Below are 14,189 nucleotides of genomic sequence, written 5' to 3' on the forward strand. Positions count from 1 at the left end.
GGCAGAGGGAACACCCATGTGCAAATCTGTAGAGGCAAGAAAGTATGGTCATATTTAGAGAATTGCAGGTTGAGGTGGGGTGAATAGTGGGAAATGTAGCTAGAGAGGTATACAGGAGCCAGGGCAGGGAAAGTCTCATGCTTTGCAGAAATTTTAGACATTACACTCCTGTATGATCCTGGAAAATATACACAGAGAGGAGTCATCAGAATTGCATTTTAGAAGGGGAGGCAATGAAAAAGTGCCTCTGCCTTCTTATAATAGGGTGAGAGAAAACCAAACCCTGAACTAAGGCAAACTAAGGTGGCAGCGGCAGCAGCAGCTGCGGCAAGGATGGAGAGGACAGGGCACAAGTGAAGAGGGATGCAGTCATCAGCATTCAGTAATGTATTGGCTGTGAAGGAGGACAGAGAAATAACTCCCAGATCTTTTGGGTTTGGATAGGTTCTGATGGCTGACTGGAAATGTCCAAGTCCCTGCTAATTGCCCAAACCTATGCCCCACATAGTAGGGTGGGGAAGGAGTTCCTATCCCACCGCTAGTCAAATGCAGCGTGTTCTGGATGAAATACTACCCCCATTTATTTTTATTTTTATTCTTTTGTTCATGTTGGGCCACTGTGAAGGAAGAGAAGAAAGGCAAACTGATTGGTTCAGTGAACCAGTATTCGATAAGTACCTTCCATTGTGTCAGCTAACATGGAGCTGGTGGCAGTGGATCTGTGAAGGGAAATATTTGCTCTTGAGAATTTAATTTTTTTTTTCAGACAGAGTTTTGCTCTTGTTGCCCAGGCTGGAGTGCAATGGCGCAATCTTGGCTTATCGCAACCTCTGCCTCCCGGGTTCAAGGGATTCTCTTGTCTCAGCCTCCCGAGTAGCTGGGACTACAGGCATGTGCCACCACGCCTGGCTAATTTTGTATTTTTAGTAGAGATGGGGTTTCATCATGTTGGTCAGTCTGGTCTCAAACTCCTGACCTCAGACGATCCACCCACTTTGGCCCCCCAAAGTGCTGGGATTACAGGCGTGTAATCCGAGCCCAGCCGAGAATTTAAATTTTATGAGTACCTACTGGTCCTGTTGGAACTGTGCTGCTATATGGTCTGACAGTGTGTATTTTGTGAGAAATACATGAGACCTGCTCTCTGGTTTTTAAGGAGAAAACAGAGTAATACTATTTATACGCTAGGCTAAGCTGCAGCAACAAACCCCCAAATCTCAGAAACTGAGCACTACAGAAGCTTATTTTTTGCTTACACAAAGTCCTCTAGGCCGGGTGCAGTGGCTCAACTCTCTAATCCCAGCACTTTGGGAGGATGATAGGGGCAGATAGCTTGAGGTGAGGAGTTCGAGACCAGCCTTACCAACATGGTGAAACCCTGTCTCTACTAAAAATACAAAAATTAGCCAGGCATGGTGGTGCATGCCTGTTGTCCTAGCTACTTGGGAAGCTGAGGCAGGAGAATAGCTTGAACCTGGGAGGTGGAGGTTGCGGTGAGCCAAGATCGCACCACTGCACTTCAGCCTGGGCAACAGAGCAAGACTCCATCTCAAAAAAAAATGTCCTCTGGAGGTTGATCAGCCTTCTTCCAAGTTGCAGCTACGTCATCTAAACATGTGACCTGTCCCGGTGCAGTGGCTCACGCCTATAATCCCAGCACTTTGGGAGGCCAAGGCGGGCGGATCACGACATCAGTAGTTCAAGACCAGCCTGACAAACATGGTGAAACCCCGTCTCTACTAAAAATACAAAAATTAGCCAGGCATGGTGGCACGCACCTGTGATCCCAGCTACTCAGGAGGCTGAGACAGGAGAACCGCTTGAACCCAGGAGGCGGAGCTTGCAGTGAGCCAAGATCACGTTACTGCGCTCCAGCCTGGGCAACAGAGTGAGACTCCATCTCAAAAAAATAAAAATAAGCGTGTGACCTCCAGGTTGCTTATTGGGGGGTGGGAAAAAGTGCATTTTTCAGGATGGACCTGGAAGTGGCTTACTTCTCCTATCTGCCAACTGCAAGGAAGGTCGAGTCAAGAAATGTAGTCTTCCTGTGTACCCTGGCATAGGAAGTGAAGTAGTGAATAATTATATCTCAGCCATACCAGCAAATCGGCTAAGTATGTGGACTAATAGCTAATGTAATCTCATTCATTGAGAGCTGTTAGTACTGGACAACACATGGTCAAACCTAATGGAATGATACTTTTAGCCAGTCTTTAGCTTCCAAGGCTAATTAAGTGATTTCAATGATCCTGACAACCAGGCCTCAGAGATGGTTCAGTCAACTATGAATTTATCTTGAAAGGTGGCTATTAACTCAGACTGAGAGAGTTAAAATCTGTACCAGCATTCATCTAAGATTCCTTTGAACCAGATAAAGGACAGAGCTGTGATTCGGCGGATATGGTGCCTCTACCAAGCATGCACTGCAACTTTCTTTTGTGACATAAAGTGTCAGGACGCGACTCCGGTGGAGCGGCTTTTGGGGCCGGGTCGCGTCACTGTCGCCCAGGCTGGAGTGCGAGTGGCCAGATCTCCGGCTCTTTCTGGGCACTCAGATCTCCTGGGTTCATGCCGGCTGCACCTCAGCCTCCCGAGTAGCTGGGACTACGAGAGCGCCTGCCACCTCGCCTGGCCTGATTTTGTATTTTTTAGTAGAGGCGGGTTTCCTTACCGTGTTGACCAGGATAGTCTCTCGATCTCCTGACCTGCGTGATCCATCCCGTCGGCCTCTAAAGTGCTGGGATTACAGCAGGCCACCCGCGCCCGGCCGTGACTACTTTAAAAATCACCAAGAAACTTTGTTCTCCAAAATCATAGGCTGACGGAGTTTGCTGTTTGCAATTGTGTGAGAATTAAGGCTTGCAGTCTTGCTTGGAGGAGCTGAGTCACTTTGACATAGAGAAGCAGCCTTGATTTCCAGGCCAGGTATTGCGCTTCAGAGCAGGGGTTTCTGAACACGACATTCCACTTTTATCTTGACTTTGTACTTTCCAGGGAAACTGATCCCCTGGGTTCACTTTGTAGTCCAGCTGATCTTGATCCCCCTTTCACACAGGTCTGTGTTTCTTTGTGCCTAACTCTAATTTTTCACCTAACCTCCACCCTTCCCCATAATCCTATAACAATCTTTTTATTTGGTGAGACACTTCACCATTCCTCTGGTGTGCAGTCTCCCTTGTTGCAGTGAGCTGATAAGCCTAACTCAGTGGGACTGTAGGTTTCCCCTGCTGGTCTCAGGCTGACTGGACTAGGGCAGTCTCAAACCTTGTTTTAGCCTCTACACTTATTTGTGATTACAAATTCCATTAATTTGATTTTTGCTTCTCAAAGTAAATATAATTATATATATATATATTTTTTATTTTTTATTTATTTTTTTGAGACGGAGGCTCGCTCTGTCGCCCAGGCTGGACTGCAGTGGTGCGATCTCGGCTCACTGCAACCTGTGCCTCCTGGGTTCAAGCGATTCTCCTGCCTCAGCCAGTCCTGAGTAGCTGGGACTACAAGCACGTGCCACCACACCTGGATAATTTTTTGTATTATTAGTAGAGACGGGGTTTCACCATGTTAGCCAAGATGGTCTCGATCTCCTGACCTCATTATCTGCCCACCTCGGCCTCCCAAAGTGCTGGGATTACAGGCGTGAGTCACCACGCCAGGCCTGAATAAACTATTTTAAAATTAAAGTAATACTATATATGAATGGCTGTGAATGGCTGATAAGCACATGAAAAGATGCCTACCATTAGTAGTCATTCAGGAAATACAATCAAAACCACAATGAGATAACACTTCTCACTCACAAGGATAGTGATAGCTGTAGTCAAAAAGAATAACAAATTTAGCCAGTGGCTCGCACCCTGTAATCTCATCTACTTGGGAGACTGAGATGGCAGGATCGCTTGAGCCCAGGAGTTCTGTGCTGCAGTCAGCTATGACTGCTCCACTGGACTCCAGCCTGGGTAACAAAGCAGAAAAAAAAATTAATGATATGGAGAAATTAAACCCTCATCTATTGCTGGTGGGAATGTAAAATGATACAACCATTTTAGAAGACAGTCTGACAATCCCACAAAAGGTTAAACATAGTTATGATATGACCCAGCAATTCCACTCCTAGGTGTATAAATAAAAGAAGTGAAAACAGGCCGGGTGCAGTGGCTCATGTCTGTAATCCCAGCACTTTGGGAGGCCGAGGCAGGTGGATCATGAGGTCAGGAGATCGAGACCATCCTGGCTAACATGGTGAAACTCTGTCTCTACTAAAAAAATACAAAAAATTAGCCGGGGGTGGTGGCAGGCGCTTGTAGTCCCAGCTAATCCGGAGTCTAAGGCAGGAGAATGGCGTGAACTAGGGAGGTGGAGCTTGCAGTGAGCCGAGATTGTGCCACTGCACTCCGGCCTGGGTGGCAGAGCAAGACTCCGTCTCAAAAAAAAAAAAAAAAAAAAAAAAAAGAAGTGAAAACATATGTCCACACAGCAATATGGATATGAATGTTCACAGCCTCATTATTCATCATAGAAGGTGAAAACAACCCATATGTCCTTGCCTGATGAATGGATAAATAAAACATGGTATATCCATACAATGGAATATTATTTGGCAATAGAAATGAAATACTGATACATGCTACAACATGCAAGAATCCTGAAAACATCATGCTAAGTGAAAGAAGCCAGTTACAAAAGGCCACATAGTGTGTGGGCCCATTCATATTAAATGTTCAGAAGAGGCAAACCCACAGAGACAGAAGTAAATTGGTGATTGCCCAGGGCTGCAGGAATTGGGGGGAAAGAGGGAGTGATTGCTAATGGCTACAGGACTTCTTTGGGGGATGATGAAAATGTAAACTCAATTGTGCACAGCTCTGAATATTCTATAACCCATTGTACACTTTGAATTGGTGATTTGTATATGTGAAATATATCAAAGCTGTTTATTTTTTTAAAAATGAGAATTGTGTTGGGCATAGAAAGTACAGTCCTACTCTCAAAGAATTTAGTATTATGGTAGAAACAGATATAAACATTTTGATATTTTTTTAAAAGGTAAGTGCTAAGGTACAAGCGTGTATGAAGGGCTATGTGCACCCGCCACACCTGGCTAATTTTTGTATTTTTAGTAGAGACGGGGTTTCACCATGTTAACCAGGCTGGTCTCAAACTCCTGACCTCAAGTGATCTGCTGGTCTCGACCTCCCAAAGTGCTAGGATTACAGGCGTGAGCCACCATCCCATGAAGGTTCTTATATAATAAAAAATGTAAAATCTATGCTTTTGTGCTTTGCATCCGTTATCCCATTTAGTTCTCACAAGGCCATTCTAGAGGTAAGGAAACAAACAGGAAAGTAAAGGTACTTGCCCAAGGATACACTAGAAAATGGAACAACCAGGGTTTGAAGCCACCCAGCCTAAACGCAGAGGGCACAAGCTTGAACTTCACACTGTCCTGCTTCTTTTTTTTTTTTTTTTTTTTTTGAGATGGAGTCTCGCTCTGTCGCACAGGCTGGAGTGTAGTGGCGGGATCTCGGCTCACTGCAACCTCCTCCTCCCGGGTTCAAGCGATTCTCCTGCCTCAGCCTCCTGAGTAGTTGGGATTACAGGCACGCGCCACCACGACCGGCTACTTTTTTTTGTATTTTTAGTAGGGACGGGGTTTTACCATGTTGGTCAGGCTGGTGTCGCACTCCTGACCTAGTGATCCGCGTGCCTCAGCCTCGCAAAGTGCTGGGATTACAGGCGTGAACCACCGCGCCCGGCTGTCCTGCTTCTCTACCGGATACGTCATGCCCTTTGGAGTTCATCTCACCAGCACGGAAGTCACTACAAAGCTTTTCAGCAGCTGCCGCTTTGTTTCTCTCCGTCTTCTAATGGATTCGGTTTTCTCTTTCGAGACAGCAGAGAGAAAATGAAGAGGGGGAGTTTAGCTCCAAAAGGCTTGTCTGATCATTCTCCTTCTCCTAAAGGCCTGTGACTCATCTGAGTCTGTCCCAAACCATCTCTTGCATTTAGGGGCTTAAGTGCACTGTAGCTATTTACATAAAACTTTATTACTTTAAAGCTCTAAGGGCTCATTTTGTGTTTTCAACCTTCCTATGTTGATAAAGCAAATATTAGATCCTTATTTGTAAATAGGGAGGACGTTCAGAGAGATTAAACGTTTGGCCAATTCACTTCTCTGGCAGCGGTTTCTTTGCCAGTAAAATGAGGCAACAACAAAATATTTATCATTCTGGCCTTTCTCAGATTTAGGCAGAAATTTGGAAGCCAAGTCAGTTTCATAACTCAGATGTGTCTCCACTAGACTATTATGAGAAACAAAGTCCGGCGCTCTCTAGGCAACCGGGAGGGCTTGAGCACTAACTAGCTCGGCTCAAGAGCGAGAGAGGAGCGAGTACTGTGCAGCCGCGGAACGGACTTTGCGGGCAGTGGGGACTTGTTTTTGGAGCGAACCCGGTAAAGGAAGTGTGCTACGCCATCAAGGGCCCCCAGTCCCGGCTGCCGCGGGGACGGTGCAGGGTCATTAGCTGTTGGGCCGCCCCGGGCGGGCCCAAGCCTTTGGGTCTGAGGTGTCCAGCACAGGCAGCCGCGGAGTCCGGATCTGCTTGTTCCGGCGGTGGAAGAGACGGGCCGGCGCTGGCCGCTGCTGCTAGCAGCTTGAACCCCAGGGTCGGGACCGATGGCGGCTTGGGCTGCTGCCAGCCTAAGCAGGGCCGCTGCCCGATGCTTGCTGGCACGAGGCCCTGGGGTCGGGGCAGCTTCTCCGCGTGACCCCCGGCCCTCCCACTCCGAGCCCCGGGGCTGCGGTGCCGCACCGGGCAGGACGCTGCACCTCACAGCGGCTGTCCCCGCCGGGCACAACAAGTGGTCCAAAGTCAGGCACATCAAGGGTCCGAAGGACGTCGAAAGAAGTCGCATCTTCTCCAAACTCTGTTTGAACATCCGCCTGGCAGTGAAAGGTGAGACCCTGTCACCCACCACTAGCTGCCGCTGCCCTCTCAGTGCTCACAGCCTCGCTTGCCACTTGGAGTTGGGCCCACCTAGATCTCCGGCCCTTCACTTTGTTTTCCTTTCCCAGTACCCACCATTGCCCGCCTCATAAATCCTCAAAACACCTACCTACGTTTGAAGTCCTCACTCACCTTTCCAGACGCTGAGCATCTGGCCAGTTTGTCAGAGAGGGAGCTGCTCTTGAGAAGATAAGCCGGTAAGGTAGAAGTGACTTCATCCTGGTCTAGCTAGGTACTTAATAGAAACAAGTCCTAAGAGTCAGGGCAGATGTGTGACTCTCCTGAAGAGACAAATCAACTCCTCTGACGTCGCCTCAAGTACCTTATTTGTTGTGGCAGGGGCACTGAGTAAAGCTATCATTTAAGTGCTTAGGCCTTAGTTTGCTTCATTAATGTTTCCCCAAGATACATTTCCTTGGAAGGTAGATTTGCAACCATGTCTTTTCTCCCTTAGGTCGCCACAGTGAAAAGGCTTTTTTTCTATTTAGGGCCAGAGATTTGTAGGAGTAAAGGAAAAGTCCTGTAGAAAGCATGGACTTTGGACTGGGCGCAGTGGCTCAGTCTGTAATCGCAGGCCAGGGGCAGGCAGATTACTTGAGGTCAGGAGTTCAAGACCAGCCTGGCCAACATGGCGAAACCCCGTCTTTACTAAAAATACAAAAAAAAAAAAAAAAAAATTAGCTGGGTGTAGTGGTGCACACCTGTAATGCCAGCTACTCAGGAGGCTGAAGCAGGAGAATCGCTTGAACCCAGGAGTTGGAGGCTACAATAAGCGAGATTGCTCCACTACACTCCATCCAGCCTGGGTGACAGAGCAAGACTCCATCTCAAAAAAAAAAAAAAGAGAAACTATGGACTTTGGAGTCAGGAAGACCTGGTTTCTGTCACTGACTAACTTATGACCTTGAACAAGTGGCTTAACTTTGTTGAGTTTCTGTGAAACAAGGGTAATACCCACCTTGAGGTAGTTTATGGTTTATGGCACATAATAGGCATTCAGTTAATGTTCATTTACCCCCTCAACTCATGCCTGGTATTTGTTTGCTTCCTTTTCTTCAAAATTCTTGACATTAAGTTCAAGCAACATTTATTTATTTATTTATTTATTTATTTATTTATTGAGACAGAGTCTCACTCTGTCACCCAGGGTAGAGTGCAGTGGCATGATCTCAGCCCACTGCAACCTCCACCTCCCAGGCTCAAGTGATTCTCCTGCCTCAGCTTCCAGAGTAGCTGGGACTACAGGTGTGCACCACTATGCCTGGCTAAATTTTTTTGTATTTTTAGTAGAGACCGGGTTTCACCATGTTGACCAGGCTGGTCTCAAACTCTTGACCTCAAATGATCTGCCCGCCTCGGCCTCCCAAAGTGCTGGGATTGCAGGCGTAAGCCACTGCACCCTGCCCAAGTTCAACCAACTTAATTGTGTTTATTTTGTACCAGGCATGCCACTAGTACTACAAAGATGATGAAATATAGCCCCTACCCTCAGATTACAATGTCATGTGAACATTTCAATAATTATGCACAAAGTGCAGGGCGCGGTGGCTCACACCTGTAATCCCAACACTTTGGGAGGCTGAGGTGGGCGAATCACGAGGTCAGGAGATTGAGACCATCCTGGCTAACACAGTGAAACCCTATCTCTACTAAAAAAATACAAAAAAAAAATTAGCTGGGCTTGGTGGCGGGCGCCTGTAGTCCCAGCTACTCAGGAGACTGAGGCAGGAGAATGGCGTGAACCCAGGAGGCGGAGGTTGCAGTGAGCCGAGATTGCGCCACTGCAGATTGCCCACTCCAGCCTGGGCAACAGAGCAAGACTCTGTCTCAAAAATAGTAATAAAATAAAATTATTTTTATTATGCACAAAGTAGTAGAGTAAGCAGTAATGAGTCCAGGAAGTATTGTTACCATCTATGTCCCTTCTTCATCTGACACAAAGTGGAGATTGCTAAAACATAGCAGAATGAAAACCATCCCTAAAGACAATGAATTAGAAGGTTCTGGCCAGGCACAGTACTTCATGCCTGTAATCCCAGCACTTTGGAAGGCCAAGGCGAGTGGATCACTTGAGGCAGGAGTTCAAGACCAACCTGGCCAACGTGGTGAAACCTCATCTCTACTAAAAATACAAAAATTAGCTGGGTGTGGTGGCAGGCACCTGTAATCCCAGCTACTTAGGAGGCTGAGGCAGGAGAATCCCTTGAACCCGGGAGGGGGAGGTTGCAGTGAGCCAAGATGAGCCAAGATCATGCCACTGCACTCCAGCATGGATGACAGAGTGAGACTCTGTCTTAAAAAAAAAAACAAAAAAAAAAACAAAACAAGAAAAGGGTCTTTTCTGGCCAGACGTGGTAGCCCACGCCTGTAATCCTAGCACTTTGGGAGGCCGAGTCAGGCAGATCACTTGAGCTCAGGAGTTTGAGACCAGCCTGGGCAACACGGTGAAAACCTGAATCTACAAAAAATATTTTAAAAAATTACCTGGGTGTGGTGGTGCACGCTGGTGGTCCCAGCTACTTGGGAGGCTGAGGCAGGAGGATTGCTTGAACCCCAGAGGCTGAGGCTACATTGAGCCAAAATCATGCCGCTGCACTGTAGTCTGGGTGATAAAGTGAGACTTTGTCTCAAAAAAAAAAACAAAGTACTTTTCCAAAATACTTCTCCGGGCTGGGCTCAGTGGCTCACGCTTGTAATCCCAGCACTTTGGGAGGCCAAGGTGGGTGGATCACCTGAGGTCAGGAGTTCGAGACCAGCCTGACCCAACATGGCAAAACCGGGTCTCTACTAAAAATAGAAAAATTAGCTGGGTATGGTGGCGTGCATCTGTAATCCCAGCTACTCGGGAGGCTGAGGCAGGAGAATCACTTGAACCCAGGAGGTGGATGTTGCAGTGAGCCAAGATCGTACCACTGCACTCCAGCCAGGCAACAGAGTGAGATGCCATCTCAAAAAGCAAACAAAAAAAACCCCAAAATACTTCTCCATATCCCACTCAAACACTAGTTAAGGTATTCTAAAGTAACTGAGAGCTAAATGGGGATTTGCCAATCCGTTGGCTTGGTGGGGCTGGAAATCCCTTTTTTTCTCCCATGTTGTAATGAGATGTCTTTGCTCACTCTTTGTTTTTTCTTTAAATCTCAGAAGGAGGCCCCAACCCTGAGCACAACAGCAACCTGGCCAATATTTTAGAGGTGTGTCGCAGCAAACATATGCCCAAGTCAACGATTGAGGCAGCGCTGAAAATGGAGGTGCGTACTGTTTGACATGCTTTTTATTGATCACAGCCCCTACAGGGCTCATGTCTAGATAGCCACCAAACACACCTTAAATTATCAGAGAGGGCCAAGTGCAGTGGCTCACGACTGTAATCCCAGCACTTTGGGAGGCTAAGGTGGGTGGATCACTTGAGGCCAGGAGTTTGGAGACCAGCCTGGCCAACACGGTGAAACTCTATCTCTACTGAAAATACAAAAATTAGCTGGGCATGGTAGCACATGCTTATAATCCCAGCTACTTGGGAGGCTGAGGTGGAGGATTGCTTGAACCCAAGAGGCACCGCTTGCGGTGAACCGAGATCGCGCCACTGCACTCCAGCCTGGGCAACAAAGCGAGACTCTGTCTCAAAAAAAAAAAAAAAATTATCAGAGAGAAGGGTAGCAATGTAGTTGACGCCCTCAGCCTAGAGGCTTCTGGGAGCTCACTGTCCTTGGTCATTTGTTCTAGGGGCACAACTGGGAGTAGGATGCATAGGCAGCATGCAGGGCCATACAGCCCGGGACTGCTCAGCCAAGTTGTAGGGAGATGAGGTATTATAGAAAGAAGGGGCAGTGTGGGAGAAAGCCCTTATGTTAGGTTGAGGAAGGTTTTGTTTCTCAGATGTTTATACCCTAAAGGAGAAAAGCCAGTAGAAAGAGAGAGGGTGGGGGTGATAGAGATGGTGGGAGGGGCAGGTATATAGAGTCCACATGAGGGTACACCTTTCTCTGGGGCAGGTAGGGAGGCTCTGAGGAAGTAATAGTTATCTTAATAGATCATAGTTATTGAGTGCTTCCTGCAGGCTAAGCATGGATAAAACTGTGTGTGTGTTATCTCATCGAATCCTGAAAACCACCGTAAGTAGAAATTGAGGCACAGAAAGGTTAGGTGACTTGACTCAGGTCACATAGAAAATGACAGACTTGAAACCAGATAGTCAGACTTTAGAGCCTGTGCTCTAACCATTATGCTTACTGCCTTCACGTAGGCCGTGGTGCAGAGAAGGAGGTGGAGACAGCAACTATTTTCCCCACCTAGTGGCCCTTTTTTCCTTTGTGAAAGAGGAAGGGAGAAGTTATGAGTTAAGAATTCCTGGAAAGTTGCAGGACAGGGTGCTTGGAGTGGGGAATATTGAATACATGGACAAGGGATGAGTAGGGGCATGGAAGGTCCAGAAGAGATTAGTCCCTAGAGCTCTGGATTAATTGTTTGATTTTTGAGACCATGCTGTTTTCAGCAGCTCTTATGACAAGGCCTAGGTGTGTGATTTTTCACAGCAGTACTCAGCAGCCCAGGGTAGGAGCCTTGAGACTTGACCGGTGGGTTTCTTACAGGATGGCAGTGTAAGAGGATGAGTCTGAGTGGGAGTGGGTGGGGACTAGATGTGACATTTGGTTAGGGACGGTAGGAAGCAAAGCTGAGGAAGGGCTGATGGATTGTTCAGGGACCAGAGAAACACTCCTTCCAAGTTAGGGGTAGTACTTCCCGTTACCTCAAAAGTTGGTTCTAGGGTTTCCTCTCAGAGGGTGGGGACAAAAATAAAGATTGAGAGCTCAGGCTCCAGCCTAGAGAGCCCATCCCACGAAGTTAGTTTTGCAATACTTGTGGTTCTGGGCTGACATGTGGGAGGGAATTGGGAAACAGGAAAATGTGCTTGTGTTGTTTATTGCAGAAAACCAAGGACGTGTATTTGCTGTATGCGTGTCGGGGCCCTGGTGGCTCTTCTCTGCTCATTGAGGCATTATCTAACAGTGGCCACAAGTGTCAATCAGACATTAGACATATCCTGAATAAGAATGGGTAAGTGTGTGTCTGTGGGGAGTGGTAGGGGACAGAGCCTTTATGTTCCAATTCTCTGCAAGGCAAGTACTGTTGATCTCTGCTAGTGTTTCAGGGTTTTGTTTTTTGTTTTTTGAGATGGAGTCTCACTCTTGTCACCCAGGCTAGAGTGCAATGGCATGATCTCGACTCACTGCAACCTCCACCTTCTGAGTTCAAGTGATTCTGCTGCGTCAGCTTCCTGAGTAGCTGGGATTACAGACACCCACAGCCACGCCCAGCTAATTTTTGTATTTTTAGTAGAGATGACAGGGTTTCACCATGTTGGCCAGGCTGGTCTCAAACTCCTGACCTCAGGTGATCCACTTGCTTCAGCCTCCCAAAGTGCTGGAAGCCACCATACCTGGCCATGTTTCAGGTTTTAAGCACACTTCCTCCTTAGCAGAATCCAGTGAGTTAATTGACTTTCCCTTAATGTTGTCTGTACTAGCAGAATCCCAAAGACTTGTTCATTGGTGTAGAAAGGGGATCTTTGTCCTATTATCCCCATCTGTAGCCATATAATGCCCAAATCTTAAAATGCTCCACTAGGACTGGCATCTTAATGGCACAGGAAATGATGAGCAAAGTCTGCTTCCTCCAGACTGCAATCAGGGCAGAAAATTGAGTGTGGGAACATTCTTGGGCTGTTCCCTTATCCAGCAGCAGCTGCATTTTCTCCTTGAGGAAGCGATCTGCTCCATGTCTGTGTGTACTCCATAGACTGGGTGAGAAAGAGACAGTGATATAGAATGATGAGCTTTATGGAGGCTGAGTGTCTAGAGGCATCCACTCATGCCAGCCTGTTTCCTTCCCTGTCAGAGGAGTGATGGCTGAAGGAGCTCGTCACTCTTTTGACAAAAAGGGGGTGATCGTGGTTGGAGTGGAGGACAGAGAGAAGAAGGCTGTGAATCTAGAGCGTGCCCTGGAGCTGGCAATTGAAGCAGGAGCTGAGGATGTCAAGGAAACTGAAGACGAAGAAGAAAGGAACGTTTTTAAAGTAAGCATGAAAACATGGGTGTTTGGTGGGCTGCCGGGAGGACCACGATAGATGCCTTACACATGCCTCTTGGTTTCTTCCTTCCTGTGCCCCAGGGTACGGATGAGACAAAGAGTTCACATATTGTACAAACATTTATTGAGTGAATACTGAATAGGTCCGACTCTCGTGATGACTGTGAAAAAGAGTCAAAACATTGAAAATTATGTCCCTGCCAGTGAAGATCTCAAACCCAGCGATCCATTCCAGTACTGACATTCAGGACTTTGCAAGGTCCTGTGTTGCTTTGTCTCATTACCTTCTGGCTCCTCACCTCCTGATTTTCCTTTATCCCTAGTTTATTTGTGATGCCTCTTCACTGCACCAAGTGAGGAAGAAACTGGACTCCCTGGGCCTGTGTTCTGTGTCCTGTGCACTAGAGTTCATCCCCAACTCAAAGGTGCAGCTGGCCGAGCCCGACCTGGAACAGGCTGCTCATCTCATCCAGGCTCTCGGCAACCACGAGGATGTGATTCACGTCTATGACAACATTGAATAACCAGGCTATATGTGCTCCTGGGTTCCTTCCTAGAAATGTGGCAGCCCATTCCAGCACACAGGCTTCTGCAGCAATCTCTGAGAGTAAAGCCGGTGGGAGGCTCAGCAGACCAGGAGGCCCAAAGCCAGGACTTGTGACCTTGAAGCCAAAGGAATCTCACTTGTAGGGCCTCCTTGTCAGCTCTGCTACTGTCTCAGAGCCACCTGGATGAGTGTCCCGACACCCTCTTGGATGCAGGGCAGGACCCCCCAGCTGGTCAGACTCTGATGTTGGGTAGCTGGCCTCTGTGGGAATTGTAAGTGCCCTGAGGCACTATGTACTAGAAACTGCTGTTAATAATAACAGTGATTATTGGTTGCTGCATTGCTGTTGTATGGCTCTTGAGTCTTCCTGAGTTTGTGTCCAGCTGTTGGGATCCTCTGGACTAACTTTCAAGTCCCTAGGCTTAGCTCTACTACTACAGTCCCAGGATTATTTTTTTGATGGCCATAGAAATGTAGTTGTATCCAGCCACTCCATGGTCTAATGCTGGTCTTACGACCTAAACCTGTCATTCATTCATGCA

General features: G+C 47.4%; 1 protein-coding gene across 1 annotated transcript; it reads left to right on the forward strand.

Moving 5' to 3' along the window:
- Window positions 1-6,462: 6,462 nt before the first annotated feature.
- On the forward strand, window positions 6,463-13,987 carry LOC101021713 (translational activator of cytochrome c oxidase 1). Its single transcript, XM_003913265.4, has 5 exons — window positions 6,463-6,959; window positions 10,155-10,261; window positions 11,941-12,068; window positions 12,909-13,086; window positions 13,424-13,987. The coding sequence occupies exons 1-5, from the start codon at window positions 6,680-6,682 to the stop codon at window positions 13,622-13,624; spliced, it is 894 nt and encodes a 297-aa protein (XP_003913314.1). The 5' UTR covers window positions 6,463-6,679; the 3' UTR covers window positions 13,625-13,987.
- Window positions 13,988-14,189: the final 202 nt, after the last annotated feature.

This window comes from Papio anubis, chromosome 17 (genome assembly GCF_008728515.1).
Source record: "Papio anubis isolate 15944 chromosome 17, Panubis1.0, whole genome shotgun sequence".
NCBI lineage: Eukaryota > Metazoa > Chordata > Mammalia > Primates > Cercopithecidae > Papio > Papio anubis.